This window comes from Bufo gargarizans, chromosome 9 (assembly GCF_014858855.1).
Source record: "Bufo gargarizans isolate SCDJY-AF-19 chromosome 9, ASM1485885v1, whole genome shotgun sequence".
NCBI lineage: Eukaryota > Metazoa > Chordata > Amphibia > Anura > Bufonidae > Bufo > Bufo gargarizans.
This window is the reverse complement of record NC_058088.1, coordinates 3732884-3754133: the sequence shown is the minus strand read 5'-3', so window position 1 is coordinate 3754133 and position 21250 is coordinate 3732884. Positions and strand designations below refer to the sequence as shown.

At 46.4% G+C, this 21250-nt stretch overlaps 1 protein-coding gene across 1 annotated transcript in view; it reads right to left on the bottom strand.

Annotated features, from left to right (window-relative positions):
- Positions 1-1509: 1509 nt before the first annotated feature.
- The window catches only part of MEIS3 (Meis homeobox 3), a 35873-nt gene continuing 16132 nt past the window's right edge, over positions 1510-21250 (bottom strand). Inside the window, 6 exon segments of the mRNA XM_044305981.1 lie at positions 1510-1897; positions 5017-5106; positions 5202-5260; positions 6019-6095; positions 9843-9988; positions 18736-18847. Coding sequence (XP_044161916.1) covers positions 1635-1897; positions 5017-5106; positions 5202-5260; positions 6019-6095; positions 9843-9988; positions 18736-18847 — 747 coding nt within the window. The 3' untranslated portion in view covers positions 1510-1634.

Sequence of the window (21250 nt, the reverse complement as noted above, 5' to 3'; positions counted from 1 at the left end):
GCTTAGTGGAAATCGAGTGTAGTTTAGCTGGAAATGGTTATGGCTTAGCTGGAAACAGGTGAGGCATAACGTTACTACAAAAAAATACACCAAACTTATAAAATGTGAGCCACTGCGATAAATATAACACATCTTTAGACTGCCTTGTCTTTGGTGTTCTCCAAATCCACTAGTGCACCACCCGGGAGTATGACTTAAAGAGGACTTTTCATTGGTCCTAACAATATTACTACCTGACAGAGTAGGGCATGATCAGTAGATGTCCACGGCTGCTCCAGTTAGTCGCTGTGCCCCTCGTTCTCTTTTACCGCCCTGTATGCTAATTAAAAGCATCAGTACAGGGAGGAGGAGATGGCAGTGTTCTCCTCCTCACCTCCTCCCTGGTTGTGATGCTCTCCGCTGTGATTGGCCAGCTCACAGCCAGGGAGAAGGAAACGACCCTTGAGAAACAGGGCCATCTCCTCCTCCCTGTACTGATGCTATTAATTAGCATACAGGGTGGCAAAAGAAAACGAGGGGCACAGTGCCCTAACGGAGCGGCCGATCTAAAAAATAAAATAAAATTAGAGCACGGACATCTACTGATCATGCCCTACACTGCCAGGTACTTATATTATGTCAGGTCCTCTTTAAGGCACTTTTTATAAACACTAAAGCAAGAACATTAATAAGATGACCACAGAGAAGACCTTCCATTTTCCTATGGTCTTGCAGTGACCACATGGATGGAGACATGAGACTCTGCATCAATTTCCAATGTCCGACGGGCCTGAAAGCCTAACATAGAAGACTGTTGTGTTAACCTTTCCCAGCTCTATAGGGTTTCCCGCTTCACTAGAGTAAAATTCGACATAAAACAGTCTTCTCATTTCACATGTGCCTTATGTGACGTGTCCAAACATGAAGACCCCCTTAAAATAACCAGCGAATGCTGAAATAAAAGCAAATAAAATCCAGTGAAGGCATTCCTCTACAGACCCTGAAGTTTATGAGTGCTATAAATATTTATACAATTATATATTTACATCCACAGTGGAATTTTTTTTCAAGTTCTTTTTCTTTATCATAAAAAAAAAAAAATCAGGTAAAACAATACACTTATGAACCCAAATAATTATAATATTAATTAAAAAATGTACAAGTTTAACTTAGTCCCTGCTGCAAGTGATGGCGTAGTAAAAATAAAATAAAATAAAAATGAAACAAAAAGTTCCAATGATCTGACGCTTCGGTTCACATCTGTCCGTAGACTCAAGTTCCATGTTGGTCCATCCAAGGAAGGGAAATTGTTTGGGTAGGAGGGTGTGCGTGGAAAAATAAAATAAAATTAAAACAGTGAGTGTTTTTTCTCACACCGAGTGTCAGCTATTCGGTCCACATTGCGAAATAGTTAGGAAGACGGGAGAGAGGGTTTATTTTTATTTTTTCTTTCAAGTCCCTGCTTTTTCATCTTTAACCTGGTTGCAGCCGCTCCTCGGCTGGAGGGTATTATTTTTTCATTCTCCCCTCTGAGGGGTAACGAGTCCAGCTAGAACTGAGGATTTGTTCAAAGGCGTTTTTTTGTTTTTTTTTGGAAGCTGGAGGAAAAAAAAGTTTAAAATGTAAATGACCCTGACACCCGGTATGGCTGAATGTTAGTGAGCGTGAATGTCTATGTTTTGACCGTTCAGAAGTGCGTCTGCCGGGCTCTGCGCTGACACCAAGTGGTGAGGGGAGGTGCCGGTGGGCAAGATCATGGAGGCATGGTGGGGGTGCCCGGGGAGGTAGGAGTGTAAAGACGGTCCGTGACGGAGGCCGGCTGGGTGCGGGGGCATTGTGGACGTGTAACCGGCCGGTGGGAATCCCATGGTCATCGAGCTTGGGGCCGCACTGTAATCCCCTGGGATCCCTTGGAAGCCTGTAGCCCAAAAAAGAAAAAGAAAATCATCAACTTTTCAGCTCTAATTAAACAAGTCATATCACTATGTTAAATGTATGTAGTCATATATCTCTACCCCTCCCCCCCCCCCCCCCCCCCCCGACAAGGTTTTACAGGGAAATGAATCATTCAAAAATAGTGTAGGAAATTTTGTATGCAAAATGTCAACAGATCAGGAGATCAAAAATGCTTTTCAAAATGGTACCCAGATATCGGACCCAATTTATAATCGACATGTCTTGACGAATCAGAGACCAGCTTTCATGGTGCTGGAGAAATGAAACGTGGACTCTGATTGGCTGGGACAATTTTTGATATGGGTTTTCATTCACATCATGCAGTCACACGACTCTGATCATTCGGTTTATTTGGCTTTCGTATACAAAAAAAAAAAAAGGAAAGAATAAAATGGCGCCAACTTCAGCCCTAACCGCCCACCCTTTTCTAGGCATTTGTAATGCTGAGGCTAAACCCCATTGTAGGTGCTATAAGAGTAGTTATATAATGAGGAGGTCATCTAGGTGACCAATACCTTTTTTTTTAGCATTATACCCTGGGTTAAAACGGATTAAATCCAGTTCGGAGGGATTCCACCTCCTTGGCCGATTCCTCGAATGTTCAAGCCAGTACAATGGAAGCCTTCCCTGCAGCTGTCGGAGAGGGTTAATATTATCCCTCATTTATAAAATGAAATACTTCCCGCTGCAGCGTAGTGCGCCCTCCGCTGACCCATGATAAAGCGCCGCTCGGAAGCAGAGAAATCTACATACCTGCGCAGTCACTATAATTCGACACGCCGCCACAGACGGACTATTTAGTTTGCTGCCTATCAATTAGCTCCTGCTGGGGTCCTGTGTCCTCATCTTCTGTAGCTAATTCTCCCTCGCAGCCCCACCCCCCCTTCTTCTCGCTGCACGGAGACACAGGGAAGACCCCCGGCCCCCCTCCCCGCTGTCTCTCTCCTTCCTCCTTCATAACTGATGTCTTCAGCTAGGCTAAGGTGATCCTTTCCCCTTCTACACTGCCATGTTTTATCCGCGGTCCCTTCAGCTGCCCCTTATTTTTCACACCTAATAAAAACCGCTGGTGACTACAGATGTGGTGTTTATGGAACCTGCCCCAAGCCCTTTACATGACAGGGAACAGGTAGACATCCAAGGGTCTCTTTCCTAACATACGGAGAGGGGGGCGTGACAATCTTTGAACCTGTGGGAATGGCAAAATTCCTTAAAGATTATTGTCCTTTTTAGTAATTAAAGGGGTTCTCCAGGATTTTGATATTCATGGCCTATCCTCATGATCAGTCATCAATATCTGATTGGCTGCGGCACTCCCGGCAATCACCTGTTTGAAGAGACCACTGAAGAGGTGTGACGTCATGTCACGTGGTCTAGGCGCATCTCAGTCCCATTCAAGTGAATGGGGCTGACCTGCAATACCAAGTACAGCCACTATCGAATAGATGGCGCTGTGCTTGGTAAGCTGTTAGAAGACCACGGCACTCACCAGAGCAACAGGGCCTCCTCGAACAGCTCATCGGTAGGGGTGCCAGGAGTCGCACCCCTGCTGATCTGATATTGATGACCTATCCTGAGGATAAGTCATCAATATTATGCACCCAGACACCTCCTTTAAAAATTCTATTGAGCTACATCTGTTTCTGAGAAAGCTGGATATAAAAAAAAAACTAAACATGGATGCCTTTCCAGGTCTACAAAGGTGGTGGTTGGGGTGGTCACCCAACTTTTCCAGTATCCTAAATGGCAAAGTTATGCAACAATATGAGACTCCAGTAAGGATTGCTGCAGCACTAGGGAGTTAGGTGACTACCTCTGAGCAAGCTGCGATGACGGCCATATTAGTGGTCACTCAGATTTGCCAAAAGAGAATGTTTGACAACTCCAGGAACTTTTATCGATCTAGTTTTAGATTTTACGGCAATTGTAAAAAATAAAATTTATACAAATTGACCAAGTGTAAAATCTTGAAAAGAAAAAGTGGTGGCGATCAAGCAGGAGCCTACTGTTTTAAGTAGAAATCCGAATGGTCGATAGGATAGGAATTACACCAACTAATACTAAGAGACTGGAGAACTGAAGGTTTCCAAAAAATTCCTATGCTATACCAGTGGCTCTGCAACCTGTGACTCTCCATCTGATATTAATGTACAGTCTCAACATGCTCTAACATCCGGCAACTTTCATAGGATGTTGGGTCTTTTGGTTTCACAACAGCCGGAGAACCGGAGGGAGGTAGGGTTGTGCCACCATTTCACTTGCAAATCCTGGTAACACACATGCAGTGATGGTCATGCATGTGACACGTGTTATCATTCACTCATTACATGACGAGGGTGACGTGTGCTTATGATGATGGGTGGGTGGGGGGTAGTTGTGATTGACAGGCACGCGTCCCTCCCCATTTCAGGTCAAAATACAAATATATATATAGAAATATTTACTTACATCCCTAGTACCAGAAAGATGGCAGGGGGTTACATGTAGTGCCACTGCCCTTCCATACCTACGGCCATGCCTAATCCTCCCATCGCTCCTAAGGGAAGACAGGCAACTAAGACCACAAGAAGACCACTGTGGCACCACCAGCGCCCACATGCAGTGTGTCACCTGGCCTACCCCATGTATGAAATCATGATCTATTAGAATAGTCTCCAACAGTTGGCACATTTGTATAAGAAGTATTAAAAACCTAGTCACTGTGGCGGTCAATGCATTGGTTGGTTACCCCAACGTCTCACCACTCACATTGAATGCTCCAGTGGGAATTCTGGACGTTGTTCAACAGGTTGCTACCTTATGCAAGAACGTTTGTGTCTGTCTCTACAACCTAAGGGAACTACAACTCCTAGCCTGCACTGAGAAGGCTAGGCCAATGAGGGGGGGGCCTTTGGTTTCACAACGGCTGGAGAATCTCTGGTTCCTAACTACTGTTCTATATGTAAGCATCACTCATTCTTATAGGATGGTAAAGCCTCCAGAACCCTTCCCGATGTACGGACGGCACTATCCTGACCCTAGTTGTGTGCTCCCCATTAACTAAAATGAATCCCGTATTTCTACCCTTGACTTGGTGCTCACCTGGTGGGCGGATTCCCATGTGTTGCTGGCCATCCATAACGTATCCCCCAATATTCTGACCATCTGGACTATAGGGGGCACCACCCTGACCTGTATAGAGAGAAAAAGGATCGCTTTAGACTTCACCTGACTAGGGGCAAGAAGTAAAAGACATTAGTTTGTTCAGTAGATAACACAGCCTTTACCTGTTCGATTTGATTGGTCAATCATTGGTTGGACGATTCGTCTTCTTGCATTAATAAACCTGGAAATTAATGGGAATAACACATTACGTTTTTAGAAATTTGCCCATATATTTCTAATCCAAACCCTTTAGATTGTGTCATGTCCCTGTAACCCAGATTTCGCATGAAGTGGAGAGTCCATTGATTTCAAGACTAGTCAGCTTCTTCTCATACCAATAACAGGTGATCATCAAGGGATCTTTTATATGGAAAGGTTTTCTAGACTGGATAACCCCTCTTCAGGGGTTTGTCGGAAGTACAATATTGATAATCTATACTCAAGACAGGTCATCAATATACAATGCTGTGAAGGGTCTGACTCCCAGAACCATCGCTGATCATCTGTTTGAAGAAGTTTCGGTGCTCTGAGGAGTATACCAAGCACAGCGCCATACATTGTGTAGTGGCTGTGCTTGGTATTGCAGCTCAGCCCCATTCACTTGAAAGGGACTGAACTGCGCCTAAGCCATGTGACCAAGAAACGTGACATCACTGGCCTAGGAAGAAGTTGAAGCATGGCCTCTCTAAACAGCTGATTGGTGGGGTTATAGGGAGTCGGCACCCCCACCGATCAGATATTGATAGGTCATCAATACTGCACTCTCAGGAAACCTTTTTAACACTATAATAATGAATGACACTCGTTCCTGACATACAATTATCTGCAGACCACAAATCCCACCAATCAAAATTGAAGGCGAAGACTGGGTCGCCCCCAATATGGCTGCTTGGTGCACGTTTCAAACAGGTTGCATGGCGAGATAGACAAGTTTCTTACCAATTATTGACTTGTAGTATCGTGAGGCCGGTGTCCTGCGCCAGCTGTTTCTTTTGTTCTTCTGAGGGATAGGGATGCTTTATGGGGGAAGAAAAAGAACAAATTGAAATTCAGCCAAATCCTTAAAAAACACTAAAAAATTACATTATTTAAAAAATTAGAATTAATCTCCCCCTAAATAAACATAATGTCCCCGGCATATTACTGTCAAGTTCTTAGGTGGCCTTATCTTTGGTTAAAAAGGCCAGAGATGTTGTCATACAGACCTTCTGTCCCCATAACATGGATTTTTTTTCTCCATATGTATTGTGTGCAAAGGGCAAATTAACCAGTTTATTAAAGCACCACTTGTCCATTAGACCTTCTACTGATGAATTGAAGATAATCCAAGGTTCTTCTAATAAAACGTGGGACCATCTGGTTTGTTAAAGGCTGTGGGAGGGGGGGGGGGGGGATTTGGGCTAGTTTTCTTCATGGTATCCTTCCTAGATCTAGGACAGATGGGACTCACACAAGCATTGCTTTCTTTTCCAGGGACCCAGGAAATGTGCAACTGGCCCTCTGCTTGATTAGAAGGCCTTAAAATGACAAAAAAAGCTCCATGGACCTGTCAAGGTCAGCAATGATGGATGAGGTTGGGGGTCTTAGGTGGCAGTTGAACAGAGACCTTCGCTTGACAGCTTAGTGACAGATGAAGGGCCTAAGTTCAGGCCTAGACAGACCCTAGGCCAAAAAAGCTTGCCCGAATGAAAGCAGAGAGGCGGGAGAACACACAGATCTAAATGGTCGTTCAGGGTTACTGGGCCGCGGCTTTGATAATTCACAAATATTTGTTGTGTAACAAACTTTTTTGGCTTTCAACCGTGAAACCGAGCCTTGTTTATTTACGTCTCCAGTAGATCATGGGGAACGCAACACATTTCTCCCATCAAATGCTCGAAATAAGATGTGCCTGGATTGCAGTGAAAATGTGAACTGTCCATCTGATTTTTTGTGTTTGAATAATACAATTTGTAGTGCTTTTTTCCCAGTTTTGTTTTTAAGGAATTTTTTTTTTAAAGGAAATAATGATAGCTCTTCCTGATCCTTAAAAAAAATAAAATCAAATGTAGAAATCTGATGCATAAAATCTTGTGATAGATTTGGGGTAGAGCCACGAACATGTTCAAAATCACACTCCTACATAAAATTTTATCCATAGAGCCATATGACCATTAACAATTAATTACCCAAAGTAAAACCACAAGGCAGCATGGCTTTCTGTCACAAAACACAACCTACCAGTGGCCCTATCCTTAGGTTCAAAACATCTCCTATGGAAATACATGTCTATTATATTAGGAAAAGGATATACTGTATAAGTTGTTGGTGGCAATCTTCTGACTGCATTTTCCAACATGTCTGGACTGAGGGGAGCATCCAATGGGTCCAGATTCTGACACAATGTGGAGTCCCGATCATGAGGTCAAGCAGACAACCCCATCTGATGCTTGGACTGGAGATTAGCCTCCAGCCGATCCAGGTTCTGACATAATGTGGAGTTCATCCACTACATGAGGTCAAGCAGACAACCCATCTGTTGTTTGGACTGGAAAGAACCCTCCAGTCACTCCAGGTTCTGACATAATGTGGAGTCCAGACACTACGTTTGGTCAAGCAGACAACCCATCTGATGTTTGGACTGGAAAGAACCCTCCAGTCACTCCAGGTTCTGACATAATGTGGAGTCCAGACACTACGTTTGGTCAAGCAGACAACCCCATCTGTTGCTTAAACTGGAGAGGAGCCTCCAGTGGGTCAAGGTTCTGACATAATGTGTAGTCCAGGCACTACATTAGGTCAAGCAGATAACCCGATCTGTTGCTGACATCACTTGATGTGCATGTTTATCATGTTTTAGGGATATCTTTCACGCTGTTATTTGCCATATTTTATTAAATATATTGGCACGTCCCCACGAGAAGAACATGATCCTTCCCTCTTCTATAGCGATCACTACTGACCAGGTTAGTAAGGTCCATAAGGTCACCATATCATCATGTATCCCACCAAATGTTGAAAGAGCACGGAAAGAGCACGTATAAAAGCTATGCGATGTTCTAGCCCCGTCAGCCGGAGATATTCTGCAGTTGACTCTCTCTCCTCGGTGCCTGGCGCTAAGCAGGTTCAGGGTAATTACCTAGAATTGATTACCCGTTTACCAGCTTCTAATAGGTTTATAGCTTCGTCAATTAGTAACTAATTGGTCAGCGTTCATTAACTCTGCTTTGTTTAACTAGGCAGGGACAGGCCCCGTTCTGACTAATTGTTTCTGTGCACTCCGCTAGCAGAGATTTTGCCCGGGGCTGACTTCATGGGTAGTTACAACAGAGATTCTGAGCTTTTATGCTGCACTTTAGCAATTTTTAATTGGGTCTGCACTGTTAATATCTACTATGAAGGAGCAATGAGGAGGAGATATCGATTGAAATCAAGGGAGGGTTCAATTTGAAGGGTTACAGATAGGGAAAGGACCTAATCCGTGCATGATTCTGCAAAATACATGTATGGGTCTTCCGAGTACAATGCTCACGTATCTTCGGCAGTCCCATTTAAAGGGTTTCTACCACCACATTTTGACCTAATTAGCTGTCTGAGACTAGCAATCTGCTAGTGTCTGCTGTACCTAACCATGCTATTGTAATACCTTTCTCTGCAGTGGTTACCCTAAAAAACGAACTCTAGGTGCTATGGGGGGGTCTTTTCAGCACCTAGAGGCTCCGTCTACTTACCATGTCTGCCGCCCAGCTTGTCCCTCCAGACCGCCCATCTCCTCTAGATTGACAGCCTCCATCGCGGCCGAACTCTTGCGCCTGCGCATCTGTATTCGGCGCAGGCGCAGTGACTGTCGGACCGCCCCCTGCGCCGGCATCTCCACTGCGCCTGCGCCGATGAAGTCAGAGTGCTCCCAGGAACAGACGACGCCCGGCCTCAAGCAGTGGAGATGCGCAGGCGCAGTGGAGATGCCGGCGCAGGGAGCGGTCTGACAGTCACTGCGCCTGCGCCGAATACAGACACACACGGCGCAGGCGTGAGAATTCGGCCGCGATGGAGGCTGTCAATCTAGAGGAGATGGGCGGCAGACATGGTGAGTAGACTGAGCCTCTAGGTGCTGAAAAGACACCCCCATAGCACCTAGAGGCTCATAGCAATAAAAGGGACTTGGGAGGTCTGTTTTCGTGATCAATGGGCAGGGGCGAATTGGCTATAGACCCTACAGGGAAATTTCCTGCTTGCCAATGCACAGGGGGCACCCAAGCTCTTCTCACGGCCGCTGGCCGGGTATATCTGATCTTCTCAGCATTAATTAATGCTAGGAGCATTAGGTACTTATGTATTTGGCCAGAGGGCTGCAGTTGTCCTCATGAATTCAGCTCTATTACAGTCCTCAGGAGGATGATTATCAGTATTTTGTGCTGCACTGTGGTATTTGGTTCTGCTGGGGCGGTATTTTGAAATTGCTGACTCCGCCTACTTCTGTTCCTTTGTCTACTTGTGTTGTCCCGCCTTCTGTCAATTTGGACCCGCCTACAACATGGGGACACTTTTGCTTTTTTGCAGGGCCTCTTTAAGTTCCCAGTCCAGCCCTGTCGATGGGGCTTCCAGCGGTCAGATTATACATTTATCACTTATCCTGTGGATAGGTGAAATGTTGATGAAAGTAACCCTTCAATCTCCATAAATTAGAGTTGTGCAAACGTACAGCCATTGTCATTGAAAGCTAAATTCGCCAAGACTACAACCATGTACCCTCAGATACGGATGAGTGTCACCAGCGTACTTACCGAAAGGTGCTGGAAGAGCCACGCTCTCATTATGTTTGTGGCAACTTTAGGGAAGATGCCCCTTTTTTTGTTCCTCTTTTTGTCCCTGTCTAATTCATCGTCGTCCCCCGTGCTGGGTGAGGCCACACTGTTGTCTAGACAGTCACCTAAAGGGCAAAAAAACATAACACGCAGGTTATTATATTGGCTACTACAGTGCGTCACTCCTGCCAGCATTGAACCTTGTGATATCACAGACTGCCCACTGCTCATTTAGCATAGGGAGGGGCGAAGCTATCCAATCTGCCAATTACAGTGCGATGAGCGCCACAATGCTGATTTCATTGGCATTGTGATTGGAGCTGGATAAAACTAGTGGTCGCCTGAACTGTCAGAAGTGATGGCGGTAAGAGCCAGGTCTGCGCAAGTTTTATCGTCACTGACCTCGATAAAATATGGTAATTTGTGGAGTTTTTACTCCTTGCGGGGATAGTGGCAACGTAAAAGGGACTGGGAATTTAAAGTGGCCCCGGAAAAAAAATAAAAGTGGCCCCATGTTGTAAGTGGGTCCAAACTGACAGAAGGCAGGACAACACAAATAGGCAGGGACAAAAGAAGTAGGTGGGGAAAGCAATACCGTAGTGCAGAACAAAATACCACCCTAGCAGAACCAAATATCACAATGCAACAATGTACCGCCCCAGCAGAACCAAATACCAAAGTGCAACAAAATACTGCCCCAATAGAACCAAATACCAAAGTGCAACAAAATACTGCCCCAATAGAACCAAATACCAAAGTGCAACAAAATACTGCCCCAGCAGAACCAAATATCACAATGCAACTAAATACCGCCCCAGCAGAACCAAATACCAAAGTGCAACAAAATACTGCCCCAGCAGAACCAAATACCAAAGTGCAACAAAATACTGACCCAGCAGAACCAAATACCAAAGTGCAACAAAATACTGACCTAGCAGAACCAAATACCAAAGTGCAACAAAATACCGCCCCAGCAGAACCAAATACCAAAGTGCAACAAAATACTGCCCCAATAGAACCAAATACCAAAGTACAACAAAATACTGGCCCAGCAGAACCAAATACCAAAGTGCAACAAAATACCGCCCCAGCAGAACCAAATACCAAAGTGCAACAAAATACTGCCCCAGCAGAACTAAATACCAAAGTGCAACAAAATACTGCCCCAGCAGAACCAAATACCAAAGTGCAACAAAATACTGCCCCAGCAGAACCAAATACCAAAGTGCAACAAAATACCGTCCCAGCAGAACCAAATACCAAAGTGCAACAAAATACTGACCCAGCCCAGCAGAACTAAATACCAAAGTGCAGCGCAAAATACTGCTGCCCGCACTGCAGTATTCAACTGTATCACCGTCCTGAGAAATTCAGGAGGGCACCTGCAGCTGCTGGCGAGGTGCATAGGACAGAATCAGATAGTTACATACCCAGCTGGCAGCCGTGAGAAGAGCTTGGGTGCCCTTCTGGGCATCGGCCCACCGAGAAATTCCCCTGTAGGGTATATGTACAGTCCTCCCCTGGAGGCAGGCGAGTCCTTTGCCCCATACATACATGTCCTAAAGCCATTGGATGATACCATACTGAAGTTACTTCGGCTTCATGCACACAGGTATCTCTGTGTTTTGCTCTGCAAAATCTGGATAGTTTCCTTGTGCACTCTGCATTTTTCTCTCTCCCATCAATAAGAAATGACTATTGTCATCCGCAAAGAGAACCAGAACAGGACAGGTTCTATAATTTGCAGAACGGCAAGACAGATCCGCAAAAAATACAGCTGTGTGCATGGCCCCATAGAAATGAATAAGTCAGTGTGCTAGCCGCAAAAAATATGGTTGTGTGTATGAGGCCTTATGCCTTATTTACACAATCAGTATTCGGTCAGTGATTTCCATCAGTGATTTTGAGCCAAAACCAGGTGCGGAAGTCACTGACGTGTGAATAAGGCTTTAAACACAGGACATAACCCTTAGTCAAGGTTGATGGCAGACATGGAGGCACAAACCTAATGTACGGACACGTATGATATTAAATGCACAAATATTCCGTGATTGTATGGTTAAAAAAAAAAACTTAAATTGAAAAAAATGAATTTTCATAAATGACCATTAATCATTTTTATATGTATGTTCTGCAATACTGGTTCCAAAAGTTGGAATTAAAAAATATGAATACAGGAATCTCTATCTTTCATAGTCCGTGCCCCAGGGCATGGGCAGATGTCGCGATACTTTCCTATAAGACATCTGCCCATGCTTGGACTCCCTTAGTGGAAGCTTCATGTCCATCGTACAGAAATTGTCCATCATGTAGGGAGATCTCCCTGTGCAACCTTCATTACATGAGTGGTAACCATACTTTGATCCTGCAAAGATGCTACATGGTAAAAGGTGTCCCTTACTAGAAATGGGTCCAAGAGAGAAATGGACTGAGCCCTTGATTTGGGCCGTCCACCTCACCACGAGTGGTTCTGTTCGGGATGTCCGGTGAGCTCTCTGTTGGCCTGGCTCTGCGCATACAATCTCTCCTGTCTTTTAAACATAAATCAGAGAGGAGGAGGACAGGGGGGGACCATATAACAGCTGCTCAGCTCCTATAACCTGCGGCAAAAGAGAGGCTTAAAAGCTTGCCTGGAGGGGAAGTAAATTATGCATCAGAGCCTGCGTCTGCTCTGCCCCGTGTTACACAGCATTGCTTCCCTCCCCTCACCTCCACAACGCCCCGTTATCCGCTCTGCTTCCATATGCAAAATCATCGCCGGCTGATGAATTTTCATAAACTTAGGAAAGACCAAGAACAAAGGCTTTTTATGCAGGGAAGGACACTCTAATGTGCCTGGGTCAGGTAGGGAGATGCTGGGGTGGAGTACGAGGGGACATAGGGATGGACTAAATCCAACATTATGGAAACCGATTTGGGGGGGAGACGGGGGGACAAATCTTTCTCCGAATTTCAGTGGTCACAATTCTGCCTGCCTGATATTGTGTTCAAAAATTAGGTCTTTGGTTCTGTCCACGCTTAGTTTTTTGGTTTGTAATCCTCGAAAGGAAGCCTCCAATGTATATCACTCTATAAGCAGGGTCCTGAATCTGCTTAAAGGGAACCTGTTACCGGGATTTTGTGTATAGAGCTGAGGACATGGGTTGCTAGATGGCCGCTAGCACATGCGAAATATACAGTCCCCATAGCTGTGTGTGCTTTTATTTTGTAAAAAAACAAAAAACGATTTGATACATATGCAAATTAACCTGAGAGGAGTCCTGCCCCTGAGATGAGTCCTGCCCCTGAGACGAGTCCTGTCCCTGAGACGAGTCCTGTCCCTGAGACGAGTCCTGCCCCTGAGACGAGTCCTGCCCCCGAGATGAGTCCTGCCCCCGAGATGAGTCCTGCCCCCGAGATGAGTCCTGCCCCCGAGATGAGTCCTGTCCCCGAGATGAGTCCTGCCCCCGAGAGGAGTCCTGTCCCCGAGAGGAGTCCTGTCCCCGAGAGGAGTCCTGTCCCCGAGAGGAGTCCTGTCCCCGAGAGGAGTCCTGTCCCCGAGAGGAGTCCTGCCCCCGAGAGGAGTCCTGCCCCTGAAAGGAGTCCTGCCCCCGAGAGGAGTCCTGTCCCCGAGAGGAGTCCTGCCCCCGAGAGGAGTCCTGCCCCCGAGAGGAGTCCTGCCCCTGAAAGGAGTCCTGCCCCTGAAAGGAGTCCTGCCCCCGAGAGGAGTCCTGTCCCCGAGAGGAGTCCTGTTTCCGAGAGGAGTCCTGTCCCCGAGAGGAGTCCTGTCCCCGAGAGGAGTCCTGTCCCCGAGAGGAGTCCTGCCCCTGAGAGGAGTCCTGTCCCTGAGAGGAGTCCTGTCCCTGAGAGGAGTCCTGTCCCCGAGATGAGCCCAGCACCGCCCCACATCCTCAGAATCTCCTCCTTGCTCCCCGACGTCAGAAAGCTAGAGCACTGTAATCTTGCGATGCGCGAGCTAGCGCATGCGCAGTTCCTTCCCTGAGGCTGATGCCAGCACATGGAAGAACTATATACAATTGATGGCTGGCACTCTACTTGAGTATATATTTCTTCGGTGCTCAGTGATGGAGATTATCTCCGCAATAATATTATAAATTAATTCACGGCACTCAAATTGATGCAAATAAAGTAAAATCTGTTTGATTTGGCCAACAATTCGGTCCTCCCGCACCTTGTTCACGGCCTGTTAATTACAATAACACTATATAAATATATGACAAAACATACTGGACGCCTGGTCATTTCCCTACCTGTGTACTGTGGTCATAGTCTGGCTATATATTTTGATCATATTTTGGTCACATCTTTTGATCATTCTCTTGACAACCCCAACGCTTTTCTATATCTATAGTTATTTTTATGGCGACTATTCCATGATCAGAGTATGTATCCTCACATTTGTATGCAGACAAATAATATTGTGTGAATATATATATTTGTATACTTGCCTCTGTGTTTCTGTTTATTAATTTTGTTTATTAATATTGTTTCATTTAATGTTTTGTCATATATTTATTTAGTGTTATTGTAATGAACAGGCCGTGAACAAGGTTCGGGAGGACCGAAACGTTGGCCAAATCAAACTGATAACCACTGGTGGCATTTCAAATAAAAACCTTCAACTTTATTTGCATCAATTTGAGTGCCGTGAATTAATTTATAATAGGCACAGGGAAGAAACACTATGACGACACTGCGCATGCGCTAGCTCGGTGACAGGTTCCCTTTAAAGAGATCAGTCCTGAATGGAGACTTACTGGACATTCTCCATGGTTTGGAGACCTTATTGGGAAACAAATATGCAAAGAGGTATCTCCCAAGGAAAGAGAAGCATCTCGCCAGCGGGACCTATTGGAAGTGTTTGTTGAAAAGTAATATCTGGACAAGTACGGAGCCATCTCCAATAGGTGGCGCTGGCGAGATGGTTCTCTTTCTTGGGAGATACCTCTGCATATACTATAGAGCAGGGGATCAGCAACCTCCGGCACTCCAGCTGTTCAGAAACTACAACTCCCAGAATGCTTCATTCACTTCTAAGGGAGTTAGAAGAACAACCAAGCATGTTTGCATGCTGGGAGTTGTAGTTTCATGGCAGCCTGGAGTGCCGAAGGTTGCTGATCCCTGCTATATAGGCATTCATTGCATCTCATTGTAAAAACCATATATGCTTTTTTTTACTAGGTCCCCCTGTATAAGAAAGCATAGCAGACTACACTTTCCTACAGCCTACGCCAAAAAGGGCCTATCGATAGGTTCGTCGTGGAGTGTTCCTGACGCATATGCTGAACGAAAAGCAAAACAAATGTGAACAGACCCTTAACCCGCCAGATCATTATCCAGATCTGTGCCCCGACCAGAGATCTGTCAGCATTGCATATAACCTAATCAGCTCCAATCTTAGGTTTATGGAAAGCCATTCTGCCTCCCGCTTCATTGAATAGAGGACTCAAGATAACTCAATCTATCCTGATCAACAGATAATTGGAACCATTACTACTCTATAATTACATAGCGAACAGCCCAAGATAATCCGGCGTGTCCACATGATCACGGGGCTCATTACTGCCCTTCATTACAGGGCAAAGCATGATCTGACGTCGACCGTACACCAGATAGGCGCCATGCTTGGGAGGCCATCCAAGCGCCGGGTCTTGGCATTTGCTCCTTGTATTGCTTCTTTCAAGATGGACGTGCCCATCTACAGCTATCCCGAGGTCTGAGCGAGAACGGCGGCTCGTGGAAGCAGCCAGCGCACGTCTGCTCGGCTTGTTTATTTTACACTAATCCAGTTTACATACTGCAAGGAGCGACTGGAAGACGGGAGAGGGTGGCGGTGCTGCTGCTGCTGCGGTGGGAGAGAGTGCAGATCTGGGGGCTTGGATACATGGCCCCCCCTTAGGATTATTCTGTGATTAACCAACACTCCCTGTGGCTTTATAGCAACCCTTGCTGCGAGTCAATGAAGCAGACACACAGTGCAGCAGCATGAAGAAGAAGAAAGCGGAAAGGGGGGGTTGTAGTGTTGGGCTATGAAGGGGGGGGGGGGTGCGGAGATTTATGAATGAGAGGTTCGCACACAGATGGAAAGAGGAAAAAAAAAAAAAAAACTTCTTCGGCAGCCCAGTTAAGGCACAGAACTGGCTCTGCACAGTTATCTGATGACCTTGAAGTTGGAGAGCAAAGGGGCGGGTGGTGCAATGAGAGAAGGGGCCTGGATTTAGCACAAGGAAAGAAGCTAGCTGTGATTTCACTTACAGAAGCACATAGACATGTGTCCATTAATAAGAAGGGGATAGATCCCCTACCGATGTGCGCTGAGATGTTGGGGGTTTACGTGCGATTACGGAAGAAGAACGGACGGTGACCATGAAGAGGCGTGGAGAGAGCGCTCGGCAGCTTATCACTAGGATCTCTTAGGGTCAGCCTGGAGTTGTAGTATGATCTACCTCGCTGTGGCCCCTCACTCAAGCACTTCCACAGTCACCATTCTAGGCTGAGTGCTGGAATCCCGCTCCTAATTACCATATCAGTCATCCTGATCTATAAGTAAACACTGAAATGCCTTCATGACCAACTCAAAATGCAGCTGCCTTTCCCCAATTGTCCCTGGCCGAGGCCCGGTGCCCACCCCCCAACTCAAGGATCTGCCGCTGCTTGCAAATCATTCTTAGAGGTCTACACAATGACTTTTGTGGAAAAAGAAAGATTCCCAAGAGGCTGGAAACCACAGAATATGAGAATATAATGCAAAAAGAATTTCCTTAAATCTTATTGTTATTAGTGTTTTTGGGGGAGGGCGTCACTACTGTTCCTGGCAGGCCTCGGATGGGAACTCGAGCCCTTTACCATTGTACATTTCATTAGACCATAGATCAGTGAGAACAATATTCCTCCACATGGTTCAGGTCATGTCCATTAATGTAAATGTCTAAGGCTACGTTCACATTGGCGTATGAAATTCCGATATTTTGCTAGGGCATAGGAAGAGAATACGGCGTGCAGTGGAAATTTGTCTGGCAGAATGCCAGTACTCATGCCTCAAGTCCTGTTGGACCCCATTATAGCGAATTGGATCCATCGGGTGCCGCCAGTCTCCAGATATGGCAATCCTATGCCCCGAACAGAACACCAGAATTTCATGCCGGCCAGATGGAGGTCAAAAGGATGTTCATCTGTAAACGGAGGGCTATGCAAACGCTAACGTATGCAGGAGGTGCATTACCCAGCAAATATACACAGTGTGACCTTATCCCAGGGGTCAGCAAGCTCTGGCACTCCACTGCAACACCCAGCATGCTCCAGTCACTTCTATGGGAGTTCCGAGATGCTGGGAGTAGTAGTTTTTACCACAAATGGAGTGTCAGAGGTGGTTGAACCCTGCCTTAGCTTAATTTGCATAAATCTATTACTATGCCTCTGATCCCTGCAAAAATTTGATATTACACTGCACCCATCTCAACCATCATAGTCACGTCTTCCAGACTGGGAACCGCTCTTCGTGATGGTTTTCTGCTATGGCTGATAAAGGGGGAAGGGCTCCATCATACAGTATGCAGAAGGGTATGATGGACAATCCCTTTAATGTGCTGATTTAGGCTACTTTCACACTGGCGTTTTGGCTTTCCGTTTGCGAGATCCGTTCAGGGCTCTTACAAGCGGTCCAAAACAGATCAGTTTTGCCCTAATGCATTCTGAATGAATAAGGATCCGCTCAGAATGCATCAGTTTGCCTCTATTCCGCTTTGGAAGCGGACACCAGAACGCTGCTTGCAGCGTTTTGGTGTCCGTCTGACGAAACTGAGCCAAACGGATCCGTCCTCTCACACAATGTAAGTCAATGGGGACGGATCCGTTTTCTATGACACAATAGAAAAGGGATCCGTCCTTCATTGACTTTCAATGGTGTTCAAGACGGATTGGCTATGTTAAAGATAATACAAACTGATCCGTTCTGGACGGGTGCAGACGGTTGTATTATCTGAACGGATGCGCGCCAAACGCGAGTGTGAAAGTAGCCTAAGGCCTCATGCACACGGACCGTGAGGTACCGGCCTGAATTCCTGCTGAGTGCAGGAGCGCACGGCGTCATCGGTTGCTATGACGCTGTGCACCTCGTGCCGCCGCTGCACAGTAATACACTCGTATGATCTATGCGAGTGCATTACTGTACAGCAGCGGCGGCACGAAGCGCACGGCGTCATAGCAACCGATGACGCCGTGGTGCTCCTGCACTCAGCAGGAATCCAGGCCGGTATCTCACGGTCTGTGTTCCCTGGACGTGTGCATTAGGCTTTAGTGATGAGCGAATCAAAGTCTGATCCGAATTTCATGATAAATTCGATTAGGTGCAAAGCCGAATTTCCTCGCGGTAGCAAATCAATTTAACCTGAAATAGTGTAAAAAAAATTAAATAAAATACTTACTTGATCCATTTGCTCGCGATGGGCCGGCCGCCATCATCTTACTTAAAGATCTTGGCCAAAATCCCATTTGACATCACCACACCGCCAGACCTTTTAAGCAAGATGGCGGTGGCCGACTCGTTGCAAGCAAATGGATCAGTTAAGTATTATTATTTTTTTAAATTTATTTTACACTCTGTTATTAATAACAGATGCCGCGATCATGAGGGATACAAAGACGGGGGGTGGCGCAATGGTCACTCCCTGTCATCGCACCCACTACTTACAAAGAAATGCGCTTCGTAATCAGTCACAAAGCGGATATTTTTTTGGTATAATTTGGCTAAGCAGCCGGATTTTTAAATACTTCGCTCTTCACTAGTGCGGATGTAAGCAGTGTCAGCATATATGATGGACAATCCCTTTAACATGCCGATGGACAGATTCAACACAAGTGACATCATCCTTACCCTGTTCACTGGAGTTATCCCCGCTCTGCGACGCCAACCCCCCACTGGACGGACCCGGCGTTCCTGAGTGGGTGGAGCCCGTTTCATCGTGATCGCGGATCCAGGAGTTATTCTGCGTGGAAGGTATAAAAGTACACAGGTCATGTACACAGCGAGGACTACATACAAAATGCCATTCGAGCAGTAAAACCAGAAAAAAAGGCTCAACAAGCAAAAGCCATAAAGGAACTCGCAGGCCTTGTAGGGAGAACTCGATTTTCTATGGTCTCTTTTGTGAGAGCTTTTAGAAAACTCAACACCGGGGAGATAAGAGTAGGATGAAAGGAAATCTGCTGCTTGGGATGTGAGGGGTCGTTTTCATTTGTACATACACCCCCTCTGGGAGCTGAACTGACCCTTATTGACCCTTTAATCCCACATTCAAAGAACTTGCTGCCTTAAGGCTCCAGTCCAGCCCCTTCTCTCCCTTGCACTGTGTTAGTTAGCCATTACTTCCAGGTGATCACAAGAGTTTTAGGTTCCAGCTGTGAAGATTTGGGACTAGCAAAAAAAAAAACGTGACCCCTTACCCCTTGTCCTGATTAACCTGGGGGCTGCAAGTGGGACACAAGGGTTAAAGAGGGAGCAGGCGGGCGCTCTGACCTCAAGGGAACACCAAGCCGGGCAAGTTTTGTTTAAGGCCTGCAGGAGGCCATGATTCAGACATGAAATGTAAATGAAATACAGGCGGTGGGGCCTTTACATGCTAATTCTTCCCATTCTCTTCAGCTGCAAAATGAAGAAAATACTCCCATATTCTTCAGTAGCTACAGAACTGCTACCGAGGGGTCAGAGCCCCTCATGTCCAAGGAGTCTGTCGGGGACAGTGACTCGTTTACTAGGTCATTCTTTCCTAGGACTGTCCTTAATATTAGAGCGCACTAATGACAGTGACAATAGGTCGGTCCTTCCGAGGGCAGCGTACAAATGTCAATGACATATTTACTGGGTCAGTCCCTTCACCGATGCACTTGTGCCTTAGCAAAGGGAAGATTGGCCATGATGCACAATATAGCATAGCCCCTGGGGTACCGGCAAAAATGTCACATTTGCATTCATTTTCCCTTGGCAATAATATACTATGAACACCAGGGGGCTGGGGCTTCACGCCATGCAACACCGGCAAGATGGCCTCCAGAGTTTCGGCCCCGTGGGTCTAAGGAAACTGCAACCTCCGGAACTCCACTTGTTCTGAAACTACAACTCCCAGAATCCTCCTTTGGGAGGTACCAGAACAGGCGAGTAAGGCCTCATGCACACAAACGTTTATTTTTTTCAGTTTCCGTTCCGTTTTTTTGCGTTCTGCACACGGAACCATTCATTTCAATGGGTCCGCAAAAAAACAGTGCACACGGATGTCATCCGTATTTTTTGCGGATCCGTTTTTTGCGGACCGCAAAACACTGAAAAAGCCATACGGTCGTGTGCAATAGGCCTAAGTGTGCATACTGGGATTTGTAGTTTCACAGCAGCTGGAGCGCCGAAGTCATCACCAGAACATCTACTACAAATATGTCAGCTGCTCGTCACCTACACAGCTACTTGGAGGCTCTCTTCTTTATCTTCCTATAATAAAGCATTGCCTTTTAAAGGGGTCATCCGAAAATTTGACATTGATTGCCTATCCTCAGGACAGGTCATCAATATCAGATCGGTGGGGGTCTGACTCCCGGCACCCCCGCCAATAATCTGTTTAAAGGAGTAGTAGCCTCCTTGCAGCTTATCGAGCACAGCGCCGTCTATCGGTGATGGTCAGTTCGCAGTGTTCACCAGCAAACACATGCGGGCTGCCATCTTTAGTAGGGTAGACTCACCTGTCCGGCGATGCACAGGTAAGCCCTTACCTGTGCCGGGAGCCAGTCTGAAATCAAATGCAGTCACTGGGAGCAGGCAGTTCCGAGAACAGCCGCCGGGGGCCTTCATCGGGCTGTTCTCGGAACTGCCTGCTCCCGGTGACTGCATTTGATTTCAGACTGGCTCATGGCACAGGCACATTTAAGGGCTTACCTGTGCATCGCCGGACGGGTGCGTCTACCCTACTAAAGATGGCAGCCCGCATGTGTTTGCTGGCGAACACTGCGAACTGACCATCACTGCCGTCCATTGTATAGTGGCCGTTCTCAGTACTGTAGCTCAGCCCCATTCACTTGAATGGGACTGAGGAGCACCTAGGCCACGTGACCGATGTACAGTGATGTCAGTGGCCTAGGAAGATGCCCAAGCACTCACAGAGCACCCCAGCTGATTGGCGGGAGTTCCAGGAGTCAGACCCCTACTAATCAGAGAATAAGCCATCAATCATAAATTCCCAGATAGCCCCAAATCTAAACTATGCCTACCAATGAGGGCAGTAACAGGGGCGCACTTAAAGGGAAGTAACCTGTCATTATTGAGTTAAAATCCAGCAATCCAGATCACATAAAACCTTCTATATCATAGTGTAAAGCAGGCATCTCAAACTCGCGGCCCTCCAGCT